Here is a 17,830-nt window from a genome sequence, read left to right on the forward strand (position 1 = left end):
TGAAGAGCGCCACGAAAAACAAAAAGACAAAAAATCCTTATTTCTGCGTGTATACCTCTAATCACCAATTTTGGAGAGCACTTTGGAAGCAGAAAAACCACCACCACCTGTTTTCATCATCCCACAAGAGCAAATAAGACGCCGTGTGGACGTCTTTGGACTTCGCATCCAGACAGGTCGTTGTAGAGACATGTGTAAATGGAGGTTCAGGGATGTTAATCTAACCCGATGAAATTTCAGTGCCCCAACACAATCAATGCAGCACGCGATCGTATGCCACTCGTGCCCTAATAGCTGTGCAACGGAAGACCTCTACGCGGCCATGGTGGCAAAATGCTATTCAAAGTTAATATAGTCCTAAAATAAAAAAATATCGACAAGATAAGATGAAGAATTTTAGGGTTGACATAATATTCGCTTCTTGAACTCGGCATTACCAAATATTGATTCTCATTACGTAACAACCAGCTCTCGTGCGACCACTCTACCAAACCTCACACGTGATTCGCGAATCACAACGTCACTTCATGAGCTAGAAACAAATAGAGCTGAGCGTTGCCATGCTACCGGTTTGTTACTCGTTAAACTAGATAAGATGCCATCTGCCTTCGGTTGTTTATTAAATTCTGGTTATCCGAATAATAATTCGTATACGTAACTTAGGTAAGCTTTTTATTTGACTGGATTTTGAGTAGTCAAAACAACAACAAATAAAATGACGTCATTATGGATGACTTTTCACCAGATTATAACACACCTGATTAGATTTATTAACACATACCTAGATAATCGTCATCACCAACCAGTTATACGTCCAATAGCGAGGCACAGAGTGTTTAAGATATGGTCCGCCATACTGACCCAATTTCGGCTGCCAAACAATAATGTGAACATTACTGTGTTCCGATTTGAAGGTGCTGGTATAATTACAGGCACATGGAACTCATCAACTTACGTCTCAGGAACTTTAATTTAATAACTGCCTCTGTGGCCGAACGGTTACCATGCCGGACTGCCACGCGGAGGTCACAGGTTCGCTTCTCGGGTCGGGAGAAATATTTGTATGGCCTACATTTATTTCTCTCGTGAGTTTGGGTGTAATTTGTAGTTGTCTATGTGTGTGTCCGTGGCACCCGCGACACAGGGTTTCCCTAGTGCGGGGCTATGTTGAGTGTGTGCGTTATTATTATTATTATTATATTTATTTTAAACTCTCGCCTCTCCCAAGGTCTAAAAGATTAATTTTGAATTTTTAAATGGGAGAGGCGGTATTCCCCGGCAATGGCACAGTCGGCCGGGGTCAGGGACTCAGGTCCAAGAATCGGCAAACAATACGTGCCGTATCGAGCAGGACCGCCTTCTGCATTTGTGCTGGAAGCGACACGCCACAGAAATCCAACCGCTTCAAACTGTTAGAAAGGCTGACTGGAATCAACCCATTTGCGGACAAAACAATTGAGATTATTTCAGTGGAGGCCACATCCCACATGTCGGTGATCTCGTGCGCCAGGTCGAGATACTTCCGGTACTTATTATTATTATTATTATTATATTAGGGAGCGAGGGTCAATGGCAGTGCCAGTCAGATCTTTGCGATTTAAAGCTCCGAGTGACGCTGCAACTGTCATGGACAAGCGAGTCGCTTAACACCGGGTGCACGACTTGTTCATCCCGTCACTTGATATTATAAAAAAATGCAGACTAGGGACCTCTCGAGTTATTAGTTACTGTGTGTATGAACTACTTCTCCTAAACAGTCGCTAAACTTAGATATTAAACGCATATTATGATAAATTATCTAGATTTCTTCGTACTTGGATGAGAAAAATTCATGGTAGTGACCCATTTAGCTCTTACAGGTTGTCTTGATCAATCATATTTGAAATAAATATTGTAAATAATAAAAACCTATTTACAAGGAGTACCCTTTAAAGTTTATTACTCATTCTTCTCAGGAGAATCTGCCTTACGAATGAGTAATATAATCAATGTAATGACTTCAAGTGTAATTTGCTTACCTATGAAATAAAGATTGAGTTTGTGTTTGAAAATCGATTCGAATTTTCAATTGAGAAACAACTCTTCCCCAATGGAACTACCACTGCTCTATCTAGACAATAGGCAGAATGTGTTATTCATATGAGATTTTGCTCTATAAAAAAGAATGCTTTGGTTTTTCTTTAATATCCTCACACGACCTGCCTGTGGTAGAAAAAAATAATTTGTTTTTCTTATCGTTTTCATCATAAATGAACTAACTAAACATAATCGACTTCAAAACTCAACAGTGTCAAAAGAGAAACGTGTCAAAAGGTTTGTTGGTGATTCGGATTTAATAAAGGCGAAGCTACAATGCCTTAAACACCGCCGTAAAGTCTGCTTATCAGTATTCTCTTTTTTAAGATAACGCAAACACTCGTAGCCCCGCCCTAGTGAAACCCTGAATCGCAGGTGCCATAGACCCACACATAGACAGCTACAAATTATACCCAAACTCACGAGATGAAATAAATGTTGGCCTTACTAATATTTCTCCCGACACGGGAATCGAACCCGGGCAGACAATCGAGCCGTGGCAGACCATCATGATAACCGTTCGCAGGCTAACTTATTCTACAAGAGAGTGTGCGACAGAATTGCAAGAAAACATTTCGCCATCCCCTTTCTATCATCAGGGGACTAGACGTAGACTAGGGTTTTACTCCAATATTATAGATATACCTAAGATTAACTCGAAGCGGTACGCTTCCACATTAATTATATGGCGTACGGCATTGAAGTGGAATTTCCTGCCTGTAGATTTGTTCCCTGGACGCCACAACTTGGACCTTTTCAAAGCGAGAGTAAGCGTTAGGCACGTAGGCACTTTCCAACAGGAGAGATGGAGGTCAAATGAGCACTTATTTTAGCGATAAAGGAAAAAAACAAAAGAACTTATCCAGGTGACACTGTGAAGTGCGCTTAGACCTTTCAATTACGTTTAACGGCATTCATGGTGAACTATATTAAATAACCGGCTAATATTATAATGAAAATAACGGTGGACAAGAGGGCAGTCACGTAGGTTATTCTTCTACAACGACAAGGCCCTTATTACGAACACACGATGGCCCTTATTTGCTTATGCAGCAACGGCTTCAAAACCGACACAATGATGAAAATACTATATTAATGAAAGTAGAATTAATGAATAGATTAAATGAAGTAGAAAGTAGAATCAACCGAATCGTAGACCTATTAGTTCTGTCTAATGTATATAATTCGATTTCGCTATATGATTATACTTATGGTTTATAAGCGGTTACATCGATGCAGACGCGCGATCTATTTAATTCGTCGACGTCGGTGGCTCAGCGGTCAGGCGCTAGGTGAGTTCAATTCCCGGTTAAACCAATTTGGGAAAATAACTTTTCTAAATTGGTCCTGGATGAGTTCCGTTGCTCTGGTACTCATAGTACAGGGAATTGCCTAGTTTGAGACCATGGTGTGTTTGTCTGGCACTAGTACTTAGAATTACAGTTATAATAAATTCTTTTGTACAAACTTTGTATGTACTTATTATTTGGTTTTCTTTCTCAAAAGTGAGTCATACACGGTAACATAATTAACATCTATTCAAGTTTGTGAGATTGCTATCCGTTAAGGCAGCTAATGCCTCTATAACAGCTTGCCGGTTACCATGAGTGTGTTGACACTTAAAACCGTTTTTTTTGTTTGTTTACAAGTCGATGAAATGTAGGCATTACTTAGTGTTATCATCGTCCGAAACCAGAAAGATACAGTTTGTCAACATTTTTGTTTACAGTGTGAGAACGTAAACATGTTATCTTGGATTTCTATGGACTTTTGTAGTAAACAGAATTTTATTATTTTTACTTTTTTATGATACCAAGTAACGGAACGAACAAGTCGTGCGCCTGATTTTAAGCGACACCACATCCATAACAGTTGCAGTGCCACTCTGAGCTTTAAATCGCAAAGATCTGAGGGGTACTGCCACAGCGCCCATCACCCTGAGACATAAGTTGACAAGTCCCATGTGCGTGTAATTTTACCAACATCCTTACCCGTCGAAACCGGAACGCGGTAATGCTCATATTACTGCTTGACTGCAGAAATAGGTAAGATAGTACTTCCCTGTACGAATTCATCCACAAAGAGCTCTACTGCTAATAAACAAAGTGTACCGAAACAAAGGGAATACACGAATCTACATATAAGTAATAGATGTACCTAAATGGAATATAACATATTAATTTTAAGAAATTTTATAAAATAATATTGATTTATAATAATTAAAGAATTAAAATTATAAAACTTCAGAGAACATTCAAAGTATAATATCCAAATTAACATTAATAAAATCACCTTTAGCATATACCAGTCCAAATTCTTTTGTACCTGTTCGGAGTCTATTTTATTTCAAACTTAGAAATTAAAACAAGTACATATCTAACAAAAAGAATTATTGAAATTGTGTCGATTGATTTACTTGACTGCCTCTGTGGCCGAACGGTTACCATGCTGGTCAGCCACGCAGAGGTCCCGGGTTCGATTCCCGCGACGGGAGAAATATTTGTATGGCCAACATTTATTTCTCTCTTGAGTTTGGGCGTAATTTGTGGTTGTGGTTTTTGGCTCATATCTAAACCCACTTAATTTGAATTATATCTTGTGCCCGCAACGTTTTGCCAATTTAATAATAATTAGGACGATTATTTGACAATAATATTTAACAAAATGTTAACGATCTCGAGTACTTTGATCTTGCTCGCGTCCCAGTCACGATGCGCGGCTCATCAATTTTCTTACTACGAGAGTACAAATTGAAATAAAACTATTTATTATTTACAAATATATTAAAATTATATTTGTATTTTCAAACAAACCAGCACGTAGTTCCATAGGTCGAGGCTGACTGGTAATTTACATAATAATGAAAATGTTCCATTTGAACTCAATATGCAAGAGTTCCAGATAGAAAATGGCTTATTTTTCTTTTGTTCTGTATTAAGCATATTTAGTAAAATACTTCTTTTATTTAATGCCATCTTAATTAACACAATCATAAACTCCATCGTCCCACTGCTGGGCACTGGTCTCCCCTAAAGAGATTATATTGTATTTAATCGTGTATTGTACAGAAACAACAAAAACACATTTAGCAACAAGGAAAACACAAACTATAAAATGGATGTGCCAGTGGATAAATAGTGCGCCTTAACTCTCATTTTGAAAATTGCTAAGGATTTACTATCACGAACAGTAATGGGAAGTGCGTTGCAAAGTCTGACCGCATGGACAGTGAAGGACTTAGAATAAAAACCGGAATTGAGGGATGGAAAAGATAAATGGGACCTAACGAAAGAGCGACAGGGCTAATCCTGGGAGCTGATAAAGCTGAATCGTTCTTTCAGATACCCGGGAGACATAGGGTTGTGCAGAATATTATAGAGAACGAAAACAGTATCCAAATTCCTTCAGAGACGAATGGCTCTTTTAGACTTTAATCCTCCACTCTGGCCCAGTGAACTTTTTTCACAAGGTATTTTTACTAAATATTCCCAAATGTACGTAACTTAAATTAAAACCTTATACATACCGCCACAGATGTTCAACCGTCGACTTCTCGAATGAACTGTCCTCCTACTAGGCTACTTGTAATTAAAATTTAACACGCGAACTAATTAAACTTAAATGCACGATCACCATGATAATAAAGCAACACACTCATAGCCCCGCACTAACCCTGTATCGCGGGTGCTATGAACACACACATAGACAAGCACAAATTACACCCAAACTCACGAGAGAAATATATATAGGCCATACACATATTTCTCCCGGCCTGGGAATCGAACCCAGGCCTTCTACGTGGAAGTCCAGCATGGTAGCCGTTCGGCCAAGGATGCAGCATAAGAGCCTGTAGTAAAGAAGTTGACAACAATGTAGAGTCAAGTGGAATAATAAGACAGCTGTTCAATTAAAGATTCGAAGACGCAATGCAGCTGTGTAATATTACTGTCTAGAAACAAGCGTACTACATAAATTTAATATAAATAGCTACATAACGTAGTACGTAGTATTGCGTACGTAGTATACGTAGTATTTAATTCCTATCCCCTCTTTTCCGCAACTCTTCTACAAATTTCACTTCGTTTATTCAAACTTCTACACATTAAAAATAACAATCTACGCTTACATGTCTAATAGGTTACTATAGATGCACTGTATACATTATATAAATAATAGTTTTAGTCACAATTATGTCTTATTTTTTGTTTGCAAACAACTTTTACATTTAGTCCCTTTGTTGGTCTGGACAAGCGGTGGAAGTGATACCTAATTATTTCACGATAACTATCTTGATAAATATAAAATTAATTGGAACAACAAAATGCCACTGTCGTGTAATGTCGTGTCTTCTTCTTCTTCTTTTAAATGTTATGGCTCCATCGAAATAATCAATGATTTTGCCAATGTCAAGTATATGTGTTTGTATCTCAATCAGAGATGTGTCCAAACGTGTCAAATGTCAATCTTAAAAAGTCACAAATGAAATCGTTCCCTAAAGCTATTAAGCCTTTTTAAAGCCTTACAGCCAATCGATTTTATATTTCGTGTTTATTTAATTTTCTCACAGTTCGTCGTTTATAGTCAAACAATAAAATGAGACAAAACTATGGATCAGATGGATTATCAAAGAAAATAAATGCTCGTTATAGTAGTTATTTCGCCCTGTGTTTAAGTCTGCAGGAAATTTCTTATAGAATTTCGTTTGCGATATACCAAATCGCCTTATTTTCTCAAACTCGTATCTTAATAAAGCACAAAATTACTGAAATGTATATACAAATTTTGCGGGTTAATTTCACATCACGCTTCCTCCAAATTCACACACTGGCTGTTACCTATTCTTAAAGTAATGCATCCAAATTAGCACCCTTGAGTTTTGCCATCTTCTGAATAATCACTCTTTATAAGATACGAGTTTGAGTAAGTAAGGCATCGATATGCTGCTTTCCTTGACGTAACAAACAGTTATGTTTTTTCTTTTGTGTTTAATTTGTACATAAGTCATAATACCTAATGAATAAGTGTTTATCTATCTGCCTACCTATCCTAACACTGATGACTATTCATATTCGTCGGAGCTCTTAGCAGTAGCCACACGGAATGTTAAAATAGTACATAGCATAGGTATTGAGCAAAAGGATAAATATTGTATTAACAGGTACATTAAATAAGATACCACTTAAAGGTATACTTTTCAGGGTATGTGGTGCACCTAGTTTCAGGTTTTTACCTCATTTAATTTTCGAAACCCTCCGTCCTGAGCCGCAAGCAAAAGCTTTTCGACCTTGAACCTTAAAAAAATGTTATAAAAAAGAAATGTAAATGTCAGGAGGGCTTCCACGTATTTTTACCATTTTATCTTGAGCTATAAAAGCTGATTGTAACACCTAAAACGTAACTAAACAAGGTTCAATTGATAATTGTTGCAGTGGAGTATAGATGAATCACAGCGCGAACGCACGCGCTTGCGCAAGATATATAAAGGTATAGCGAGCAAAGGCTGGCACAGTCGAAAGCTCGAGACTGAACAAGAGTCGTCTTTTATTCGAAAATAAAAATAAAATAGTTCTTAAGCAAATTAACAGAATGCGTGTCCAGTATTGTCTCTTAGCCGCCGTTTGCTGCATCGCCCAAACATGGGCTGGAGCGTTGCGTGAGTTTTTATTTTTGTTTTGTTTGTAATTACTTTCTTTTTAATTTTTATTTTTATTTCCTTTTCAATATTTAAAAATAACTGATTTATTTTAATAAAAAAAATAGTATACAATATATATTGTTTTTGTAAATTCATTTCAAAGTGACAGTAAAGAATTGCAAGAAATTATTGCTTTCATACAATTTTGCGATATTATGGGTCTACAGTTCGTAGATTGTCATCTATATATTAATACTTAATACATACTTCTTTTAAAATTGAAACAACAATAAAAATATTTAAATTCGCAAGTTGTAAGTATGTATAAAGTGTGTCCAAATCTCTTGATTATTATTAACAATAATTATAATAATGTATCAGACAACTACATCCATTGCCTGGTATCAAACGAGGAAATTCCCTGTACTATGAGTACCAGAGCAACGGCATTCACCTGTGGCACTCCCAGAACACCCAGACTAGGACCAATTTAGAAAAGTTCATTTCCCAAATAGGTCCTATCGGGAGTTGAACCCGGGACCACAGAGGTCGTATAATTGAATGATGTGCTCGATGGTACATAAATTTAATTACTACAACTACGTACTATTACTAACTCACCTTGTCAAGTTATCCCTCAATAGTTGTAAGTCATCCCTCAATAAAATGACATCTGGCAACTAAATTACTACAATCGCAACAATCAAATGTAAAAACGAAAATAACTATTATCATATAGTGTAACGATCTTGGAAGTAGCAAACATAAATTGACATGTATAACTTTTTGAGTCGAAAAAGGCGTGACAGCCAGAAACAGGGGCGTTTGGCTGTTCATCGCGGCGTGCCGGTCCCAACCCTGAGGCACGCTAATAAATGTTGGGTATGGTAGAAAAAGTATGGAAGTAGGGCTAATGCTATAGAAATTGATCTTCGCATAGTATGTGGGTGTTACCACTGAATGACAGAATGCGGAGTGTGTAGTAAGATAACGTGGTGTGAAAGAAAGATGTTCTCGCTCCCATTAATAACACTACATCTGGAAAATTACAACTTTTTAGGAGAAAATTTTAATTAACGATATAAATTATCCGGTAACTTTTTATGTTTAAATACGAGAGTTATAAAATTTAAATTTAATTCCATGTAATTCGTACCTATTGTTTTAATGTGCATGTAATTAAAACATTTTTGACATAAGATCCCATTGACTTTAAGTATAATACAAAAGGTATGCTGTAGTGACCATGGTTAAAAAAGATGGACGTCAATAGACTGATGGCATATCTTTATAGAGCGAATGTGGACGAAGACGTGGGGAGAGGCAGACCTTGATATAATACGTGGATCAGATAGGGAATGCCCTTGCAAAACAGGTTAAAAATACCAAATAAGGCCTCGAAAGTCATTATCATAGCTAGTTGAGGTCTATAATCTCTGCCTACCCCAGTGGCAGGTAGGCGTGGTTGTCTGTGTGTATGTAAGTTTCCGGTTTCTGGAGCATTCCCAAGCAGTCGCGCGAAACACGCGTTGCGATAAAACGGTCGATTGCTAATCTTCCTTCCTCCTGTCCGTTACTTCGCAATTCGCCGAAGGTAACAGACGGACAATAAATGCATAGTAACATAGTGTCCATTGTGCAATACTATAGAGGAACTAATTATTCTAAGTACGATCAAGAACTATTGTAACTTCTCCTTGAAAGAAAATGCAATAACGCAAAGAGACAATCGATGAAACAAACAACAAAATGAAACTATATATGTACGGTACCTATATTAACGCCTAATCTCAATAAATGAATTTCAAGCTGCAACGAGCATATAGGTCTAAACAAATATTGTACATAATACCGCCGACGGCACTATATAATCGCATATATTATTTTGCTAACTGACTCCAAAGTTCGAAAGGTCATTTCCGTCAAGAGACTACATCGCTAAAAAGCAATATCCTCGAAGAAATCAAGATTTTTAATTGTTTTAAATCCTTTAATTTACAATTTATCACCTCTTTTAAATAAAACTTTGGTATATCATATACACAGGTAGCCGTTTGACTAAATTTTTGTGTTAACTATTTCCTTGGAGTTATTAACAAATCTCATCTCTTGGTTAAAAGTTAAAACGTGACTGCGTTATGGTAATTTTAATACGCATAAGATAAAGTTGACATTAGTAACGGAGGATTTCAAACGATTGGGTAATTGATATTTGTAAATAGGTGAGGCTGGTTAGGTAACTGCCGGCTGTCGGTCAATGTCAGAAAGACACTGGCTACCAGTCGACTGACCGGCTCACCTGGACTGAACACTCGCCCTACGGACCGTAGACCAAATAACTTATTAGTTGATTAGTTTTGAGTTTTAAATACGTTCCCATAAATAACCAATTTTGTTTATTTGAAAATAATTGCTGTAAATGTACATTATCGTAATTTCTCAAGTCCGGGGTCTACTCTGAGGACAGGGTTTGGATCATGTCCAATACGCTGACTGCACACGCATGTCCGTAACTTGGAAATTAAAGTCATATGTAAATGCCGACACAGGAATTGGAAGCGTCGAACTCTAATTGAGAGGTAACTGTCGACATCTAAAGTATATTCATTATAGAATAGAAAACGACTTACATTACCTCATTTTTTTGTCGGTCGTTAAAAAAGTCGGTTGGGAAAAACTAAGTTTAATTAAAAAAAATAACATTCTCTATGATTTTTTTGATAAGATTTTAGCGGGCATTATGAAAACAGGCAAGTTTTAAGCTTAGAATTCATGACACACCCAGAACTGGTGAATGGAAAGGTGTTATTGTTTTCATCATGTTAATGCCAACAAACACATCTTTACAAAGCCGTCAAAATGTACTGCATTTAGAGCGGTTAGGTACACACGGCGACCTAATTCGCCCGACATAGTTCTTTCAGATTGTCTTTTGTTTCCACCTTTACTATTTTTATTAACGGACACGACTTTGTTAACGAAGAACCAACAAACGACATGAGCTGTGTTTAATTCTAAAATTACCCAAAAGATGGCAAAAGATTTTAAATACAATACATTACATTTACATATTTTTATTTATTACACTTTGAAACCACAAGACTATGAAAATAATTTTTCTCTGCCAAAAAAACTAAATCTGCTAAGACATAATCCCAAGTCACACAACGTATTAGTGTGTAACTTACCGTTATTGTAGCATTCATAAACAGTCACGCTAACTGTAAATCACAAAACCTAATGTTGAACCTATAGGCAGTCGACGTGTTCATTCCCACTAAATCAAAATGTAAGTCGAACATTCATTTTAAAGGTTTTGTCCATGCCTAACAACGAAATTTCCCATGCCTAAATAACGTATATCTTTCCGTGTATAGAGCTGAGTTAACATGTGAGGTGTACGAACAATTGACTCGCGATGGGAACTATGACATATGTACACATACATACATCACACTGTACACGATGTCGGTCACGACACGACATATTGCCCATAATTCAACAATGCATTTTGTAATCACGTCATTCATGTTTAGCGAATGATTGAAGGCGTACTTTAGTCCTTATTTAAAGCCTTCTGTATATAGTTCGCAGGAAGATACTCTTTGTTGCTGAGGTTTCTTTACTATGAATTACTTAATTAAGGTACACTTGACATTTTAAGAAGACAGACAACCAATTTACCTTATTTCAAATTAGGGGGTAAATTAATCCTTCCTCCTAAATCGTGGTCAGTAAGCAATAGTATCAATTTTACATCACTTATTATTTCTAGTAGAATATCTGTGCTATAACATCCTGAACCTGCATCAATCGAGTTGACAATTTTTTTTTAATGATTCCAAGCATCGATTAGATAACCAGAAATAGAGACGCAATGTCATTTAATTTGTTTGAAAACTATTCTGCCAAATCATTACGGTGAAAACTGCGCTCCGATTGAACAACCCGAATTCGAAACAATTGACGGGTGTCCTCATTTATTTCACTTCAAATCGACTAGTTTAACTTGAGCGTTGCCATAATGGACGAAAATTGAAAAATTAGGTATATATTTAATATTTAATTACCGATGAAATGTGATTCCGTTTATTTTGTAAGTAGATGTTTTGCTCTTTTTCCTGTGGGAATGGAACCACCACCACCGAATGGAACAGCCCCCCCATTGTTATAGATATTATCTTTATTACAATAAATACAGAATATTTTTGGAATATACGGAAACGTACACACAGGTCAGTTGTTGGCGTTGTACTATTTTAGCTTTCTAATTTGTGATTTCGGCGCAAACGAGTGTTGATATTCAAAAGTGATATAAGGCGAGGTGAGGTAGCATTATCTCCTTAACTCTTTCACAAAGAGCTCTACTGCTACTAAATACTATGCTACCTGCTGCTATGTCCGCGTTTGCATTGAAACATGTTCTAAACCATCAATTACAATCATTTTAGAAATGCTACAGGTAATATCAGTTCCTTCATTTTTACTTCCTGATCTGTATTTTGTGTTGTATATTTTATCGGTGTAATTTGAATTATATTATTTTCTTAAATTAATTCATCAATCAGGGGCGATGTAGGATTTTACTGATTGACAATAGAAATGTTTGGTAACAACAAATTACCTCAGAACTTTTCTCAACGTAAAATATGCTTAAATGATAAATAGGTACATAGCATATAAGTCTACGAGCAATGGCAGACAAATATTGGACTTGTTTTACCGAAGATAGCTGTAGAAAAAAATTTCTTCACGTTTGTCGAAATCGAACATTTTTAAACAATTGCAACACGTTTTACCAGGCGGTTAATGGACGCGATAGTTGTTGCTCTTGGTTTGTTCACTCCGTTCTCTTTTTATATTTTAAATATCGATCCATCACGTGTCGCCATACGACTGTAATAAGTCACGTAGTAACATAATCAATAGGGAAAAATTATTGGAAGCTGAATAATTGTATTAAGAGTAATTAAAACGGTTGCCGTTACGGCAACTACCGGCATGGCCGGTGGCGCATGCGTCTGACAGAAATTAGAAAGATATATCTAACATTGACCCACAGCTGCTGCTCGCGCTCACTGCCCACTTGAAATAACACTCCAAACTAAAACAGACGCAACGTTTTCACAATTTTGTAATAAAACACTTACATTTGATTAACACCATTCACAGCATCTCTCCGTGTAGGTATTTTAATGTACTGTAAATAAAATTATTGGTACACCAAAGATAAAATGAAGTAACTACGTGGCTACTAAAAATCAAAGTAAACATAAAATTTAAGTAGCGAAGTCAGTGGCGAATAGTAGAGATTCTCAGAAGAGACACTGGCTTGGAGAAGACACCTACAAAAATTACAAAAATTAGGCACAGAACATGACAAAAATCTGAATAAATTAAAGTAATTCTAACCCTATGGAATGGGGTTATTTTGGCACTTGATAAGCTGAAATATTTTCCAGAGACTAAAATCGAATGGAGCAACGGGATCGAGTGCGGCATCGTATGACTTATTGAAAAAAATTAGCAAAATCTCATGCGGGTGTGTCGCAGCTAAAGATGCTAAGATTTTAACATCGCATTGGCTTGTATTATGCCAAACCCGAAGCGTCGCGTGTCGATGCAACAAGAGTCACAGTGTTAAAACCACGTAAACTAATTGTCGTTCGTTCTTTCAACAGCGCCGTTCATAAAGGCGTGCTCAGCATCCGACCCGAAACTGAATCAGTGCATCGAGAAGGTAGTCCAAATCGCTGCGCCTAAGTTTGCCGAGGGCATTCCGGAGTTGGGCATCGCCCCATTGGACCCCGTGCAATTGGGCACCGTCGATGTTAAGAGCAACGCACTGAAGCTTGTCTTCACCGACACCGTCGTGACCGGCCTTCGGGGATCCAAGATTAACTCCTTTAAGTAAGTTAGTCGACAAACTATTTTTAATAAAGTTTTATTACAGATTACAGTTGTGGTTGTGGACAACATTTCCTTACTGCTTTCGAAGCAAAGTATGTTTCCACATATCTTCAGAATTTCCGAAATTTAAAGACACAGTATTTGTTATAAGCCAAAGGATGTTGCTTACTGACATTAATAGTGAACACTATACTTTTCTTAGAATCAACATCGAGAAGGGCAAAGCCACCATCGACTTCACGGCAAATGTGACCTTAAAGGCGCATTACAACATGGACGGGCAAGTGCTCATCCTTCCCATAAGAGGAAACGGCGCGGCCAAGATCAAAATCAGTGAGTACCACTAGATGCTCCATTATTACGATTATTAAACACAGGCGTGTCTTTTCACATCAAAACAGAGTCTCCTACACCTTACTCCGACTTTCCGAGATTTATCCGTGCCGATAAGGGACCACCTTGAGCTACGAGGGGTGATCCAAAAGTGATGATAATCAATATGAAATAAGGATATTTAACTAAAAAAAATATTTATTTCTCTACATAGTCTCCTAGCAAGTCAATACATTTAGTCCACCTTTTTTCTAAGCCCATAATTCCCTTTGAAAAAAATTCTTTGTCTTGACTATATGACAAAAACGCCTCTACAGCAGTCATCACCCCGCTATCGTCGTCAAATTTTTTGCCTCGAAGGTGTTCCTTGAGCCGAGAAAAGAGGTAAAAGTCACTGGGAGTCAGGTCTGGTGAATAAGGTGGGTGTTCGAGCAATTCGAATCCCGTTTCTTGAATAGCAGCCATCGCGACGGGGGCTTTGTGAGCCGGTGCGTTGTCTTAGTGAAACAACACTCCAGCTCGGAGTTTGCCTCGTCTTTTTTCTTTTATGTCCTCCCGCAATTTTCTTATTTGGTCTGCGTAGTAAGAGCCCGTAATAGTGGCTCCTTTTTCCAAATATTCCACCATTATAACTCCTTCAGCGTCCCAAAATACGGACGCCATACCTTTCCTGCCGAACTTGACATCTTCAATTTCTTCGGCGTCGGGGAAGAGGCTCGTTTCCAAGTCATTGACTGTTGTTTGTTTTCTGGATCAAAATGGTGGATCCAGGTCTCGTCCATGGTCACGAAAGGAGACAAAAAAATTTCCTGATCCATCTGGAACTTTGCGAGATTCGCCCTCGAAATGTCGATTCGTTTTTTCTTTTGTTCGTCGGTTAACTTTCTTGGCACCCAACGTGCACAGACCTTTTTCATATGCAGTTCGTTTGCAAAGATTCTTTAAACAATGCCACATGAGATCCCTGTGACCTCAGCTACGTGGCTTATGGTCACTCTTCGATCTGCCAATACGACACCTTCGACTTTTTTGACGTTTTCTGCAGTGAGGGAGGTGGATGGGTGTCTCTCGCGATGTTCATCATCTGTGGATGTTCTACCCAGCTTGAACTCCTTTGCCCAGCGCGCAACTGTAGAATATGGAGGAGCAGAGTCCCCAAATGTTTCTACTAGGTCGCTGTGTATGTCTTTGGTAGACATTTTTTTCAAACAGAGGTACTTGATGACAGCTCTGATTCCGTTTTTCTCCATTTTGATGTTTACTCTCCAACTGTTCATATTCAAATGAATGTACCTCCTGGTAATCGTGGCCTATTTACATGATTTTTTTATGCTGAATTAGTGGGTATATGAGGGAGCAAAAACAATTTTTTCATATTTTTATGTGCTCTACAAATATTCGATTATCATTATTTTGGATCACCCCTCGTACTTGGTCTGGACTTATCATCCAACCTCAACTTTGGGCGACACATCGAGTGCTTGTCAAAAACTGGTGCCAGAAAACTAGGCATACTTTACAAGGTCAGGCGGTACTTCACACCTGAACAGTTTTTAAATCTGTATAAAGCACAAGTTCGATCGTGTATGGAGTACTGCTGCTACCTTTGAGACTGCTCTGCCCATTACCAGTTAGCCGCCTTGGACTTGGTGGAGCGAAAAGCAAAAAGACTTGTGGAGTCGAAGCTACAAAATCTCGACCATCACAGAAAAGTAGCCTGCTTGTCGGTTTTCTATCGGATACATTTCGGGAAGAGTGCGCAGGAACTTTTCAATTTAGTTCCACCATCACCGTTCCTCCTTCGGTCGACTAGAAGGTCCGGAGCACTCCATTCTTATGTCGTTGATATTCCATCTAAGCACTTCCTCCTTTCTGATGCGTACGGCAAAGGAATGGAATGCTCTACCGGTTACTACTACTCTATCTGTATTTCCCGAAAAGTACAATTTGGGGCTATTCAAGGCTAGAGTGAATAGGCATTTTTAGGCAAACGCGTCCCAACGTCGGTCACATCGTCGCTTAACATCAGGTGAGATTGTGGCCAAGCGTGTGTCTATTATATATTTAAAAAAACGATCCAAACTTTTCTAAACTGAAAAATGAGACCTGTTGGCAGCTGGCGACCCAATAACCAACTCAGATAAGTACCCACAACGTATCGCTCAGCGATGCACTAAGATGTAACAAGCATGAGCAACCAAAAACTAATTTTTATTCATCAACAATATTCATTTACGACATTGCGCCAGAATAAGAACTGCGAGAATCAAATTAGAACAACGTTAAAACCTTAGTACCTACCTACTTAAACCAAGCATAGGTGCTGTCCTGTCTTAAATAATGTGTTGCGTGGAATGTTGTACGTAATGAAAACTTTTGGTTTCCAACAGCGAACTTAAACATCATAATCAAATATGACTACGAAACGAAAGATGGGCACTGGACAGTAACAGACTACAAGGACAACTACAAGATGGATCGCGCCCAGTTCAAATTCAGCAACCTATTCGGAGGCAACAAGCAGCTTGGTACGTCCACAACTTACGTAATTAATGACTACAAATGTACGTAATTAATATTATTGAGTAAAAAGTAAAGATAAGATTAGTTAGAACAAAGGATTCCTGAAGTAGATTTCTCTACCAGACTCCCAAAAAAAACCCCCGCTACTTACTTAGGTACCACAAACCAAAACATAAGGTCAAAAACATACAGAAGAGTTCAAAACCTAGCAAAATGACTCCATGCCTCAATAATTTATTCAGTGAACGGTTAAAAACACTCAAACAATATTTCCATGTATGTAAATACACAAGTACATAACTAACATCTTCCACTCGTTATTGGCAACAGCTGACACGACGAACAAGTTCGCCAACGAGAACTGGAACCTAATCATGGACGAGATCGCGCCTCCCGCCATCAAGGGCATCATCAACCACTGCGTCAAAGTCGTCAATAAGTTCTACTCCCTCGTGCCCGCCAGTGAGCTGCTCGAAGCGTGAATGGTTGGACTCTACCCAATTTATTCCAGCTTGGTCATCTTCATCGCCGCTTTAACTTATAAATTTTGACCTAACGAGTTCATCGCTTGTTTCGTTTCAGGAGTTTTACGTGAAAAATATCTGCGCAAGCTTGCTTTATTCTTTAATGGAATCATTTGAATATACATTCATCGCCACAAACATGCTAACATTACAAATACTTGTACTAACACGAATTTAATAACTGACAACATCTACTGAATTACATTTCACTTATGATTAATGGAAAAAGTATATAAGTAGCGTATTATTTACATAACGCATTATTAACATTTTGCAATCATGCAGTCACAATAACGTTCCGATAAGGAAATGTCGTTTTCTCTAGAGAACAAAATATCTTATCTCTATACCTACCATTTACAAAATTAAGATTATTGTTGTGTTCACAGCGGACACAATTGAAAAGGTGATAAACGAGAACTGGGAGCCTGTGATACGCGACATCGCGCCGGTTGCCTTCCACCACATCATAAAAGCCTGCGTCGATGAGTGCAAAAAGCTTTTTGCCGCCATACCAGCCAACCAACTAATGCTGCCTTAAAACTTGGAACTATAAACTACACAAGTACACATAATATAGACAGAAATCTCGCCAGTATTAGATTTTATCTATGCACCTAAGTCTAAGCAGGGACTGAATAACCTGAACACAAACAACATTTGGAATAATTTACATATTTCTTAAATGACGCCTAAATGTCACCTGATAGTTATTAATTTCACTATAATTTTACTGATTGATGTAAATATCTAAAGGCACTAACAACTTCAAAACTATTTTTTCTCTAAAACGATGTCTACATGTATATCATGGTATATCAGTAAATAT

The 17,830-nt window shown here is 37.8% G+C and overlaps 1 protein-coding gene across 2 annotated transcripts; it reads left to right on the plus strand.

Annotated features, from left to right (window-relative positions):
• Positions 1-7,648: 7,648 nt before the first annotated feature.
• On the plus strand, positions 7,649-17,824 carry LOC113229551 (circadian clock-controlled protein-like). Of its 2 annotated transcripts, XM_026463187.1 has the most exons (6): positions 7,649-7,729; positions 13,393-13,621; positions 13,824-13,954; positions 16,345-16,482; positions 16,808-16,962; positions 17,391-17,493. In XM_026463187.1, the coding sequence occupies exons 1-5, from the start codon at positions 7,663-7,665 to the stop codon at positions 16,957-16,959; spliced, it is 717 nt and encodes a 238-aa protein (XP_026318972.1). In that variant the 5' UTR covers positions 7,649-7,662; the 3' UTR covers positions 16,960-16,962; positions 17,391-17,493. The 2 variants fall into 2 exon arrangements, with proteins under 2 accessions (XP_026318972.1, XP_026318973.1); XM_026463188.1 differs by lacking the exon at positions 16,808-16,962 and having other exon boundaries at positions 17,391-17,824.
• Positions 17,825-17,830: the final 6 nt, after the last annotated feature.

This window comes from Hyposmocoma kahamanoa, unplaced genomic scaffold (genome assembly GCF_003589595.1).
Source record: "Hyposmocoma kahamanoa isolate Upper Pololo Valley unplaced genomic scaffold, ASM358959v1 62, whole genome shotgun sequence".
Classification (NCBI taxonomy): Eukaryota; Metazoa; Arthropoda; class Insecta; order Lepidoptera; family Cosmopterigidae; genus Hyposmocoma; species Hyposmocoma kahamanoa.

What these genes read in the sequence shown, in the direction of transcription:
- LOC113229551 (XM_026463188.1), top strand. Translation starts at nt 7,663, where the DNA reads ATGCGTGTCCAGTATTGTCTCTTAGCCGCCGTTTGCTGCATCGCCCAA. An exon ending in AACATGGGCTGGAGCGTTGC is followed by an intron (nt 7,730 to 13,392) that starts GTGAGTTTTTAT and finishes TTCTTTCAACAG; the next exon opens with CGCCGTTCATAAAGGCGTGC. An exon ending in TCCAAGATTAACTCCTTTAA is followed by an intron (nt 13,622 to 13,823) that starts GTAAGTTAGTCG and finishes TACTTTTCTTAG; the next exon opens with AATCAACATCGAGAAGGGCA.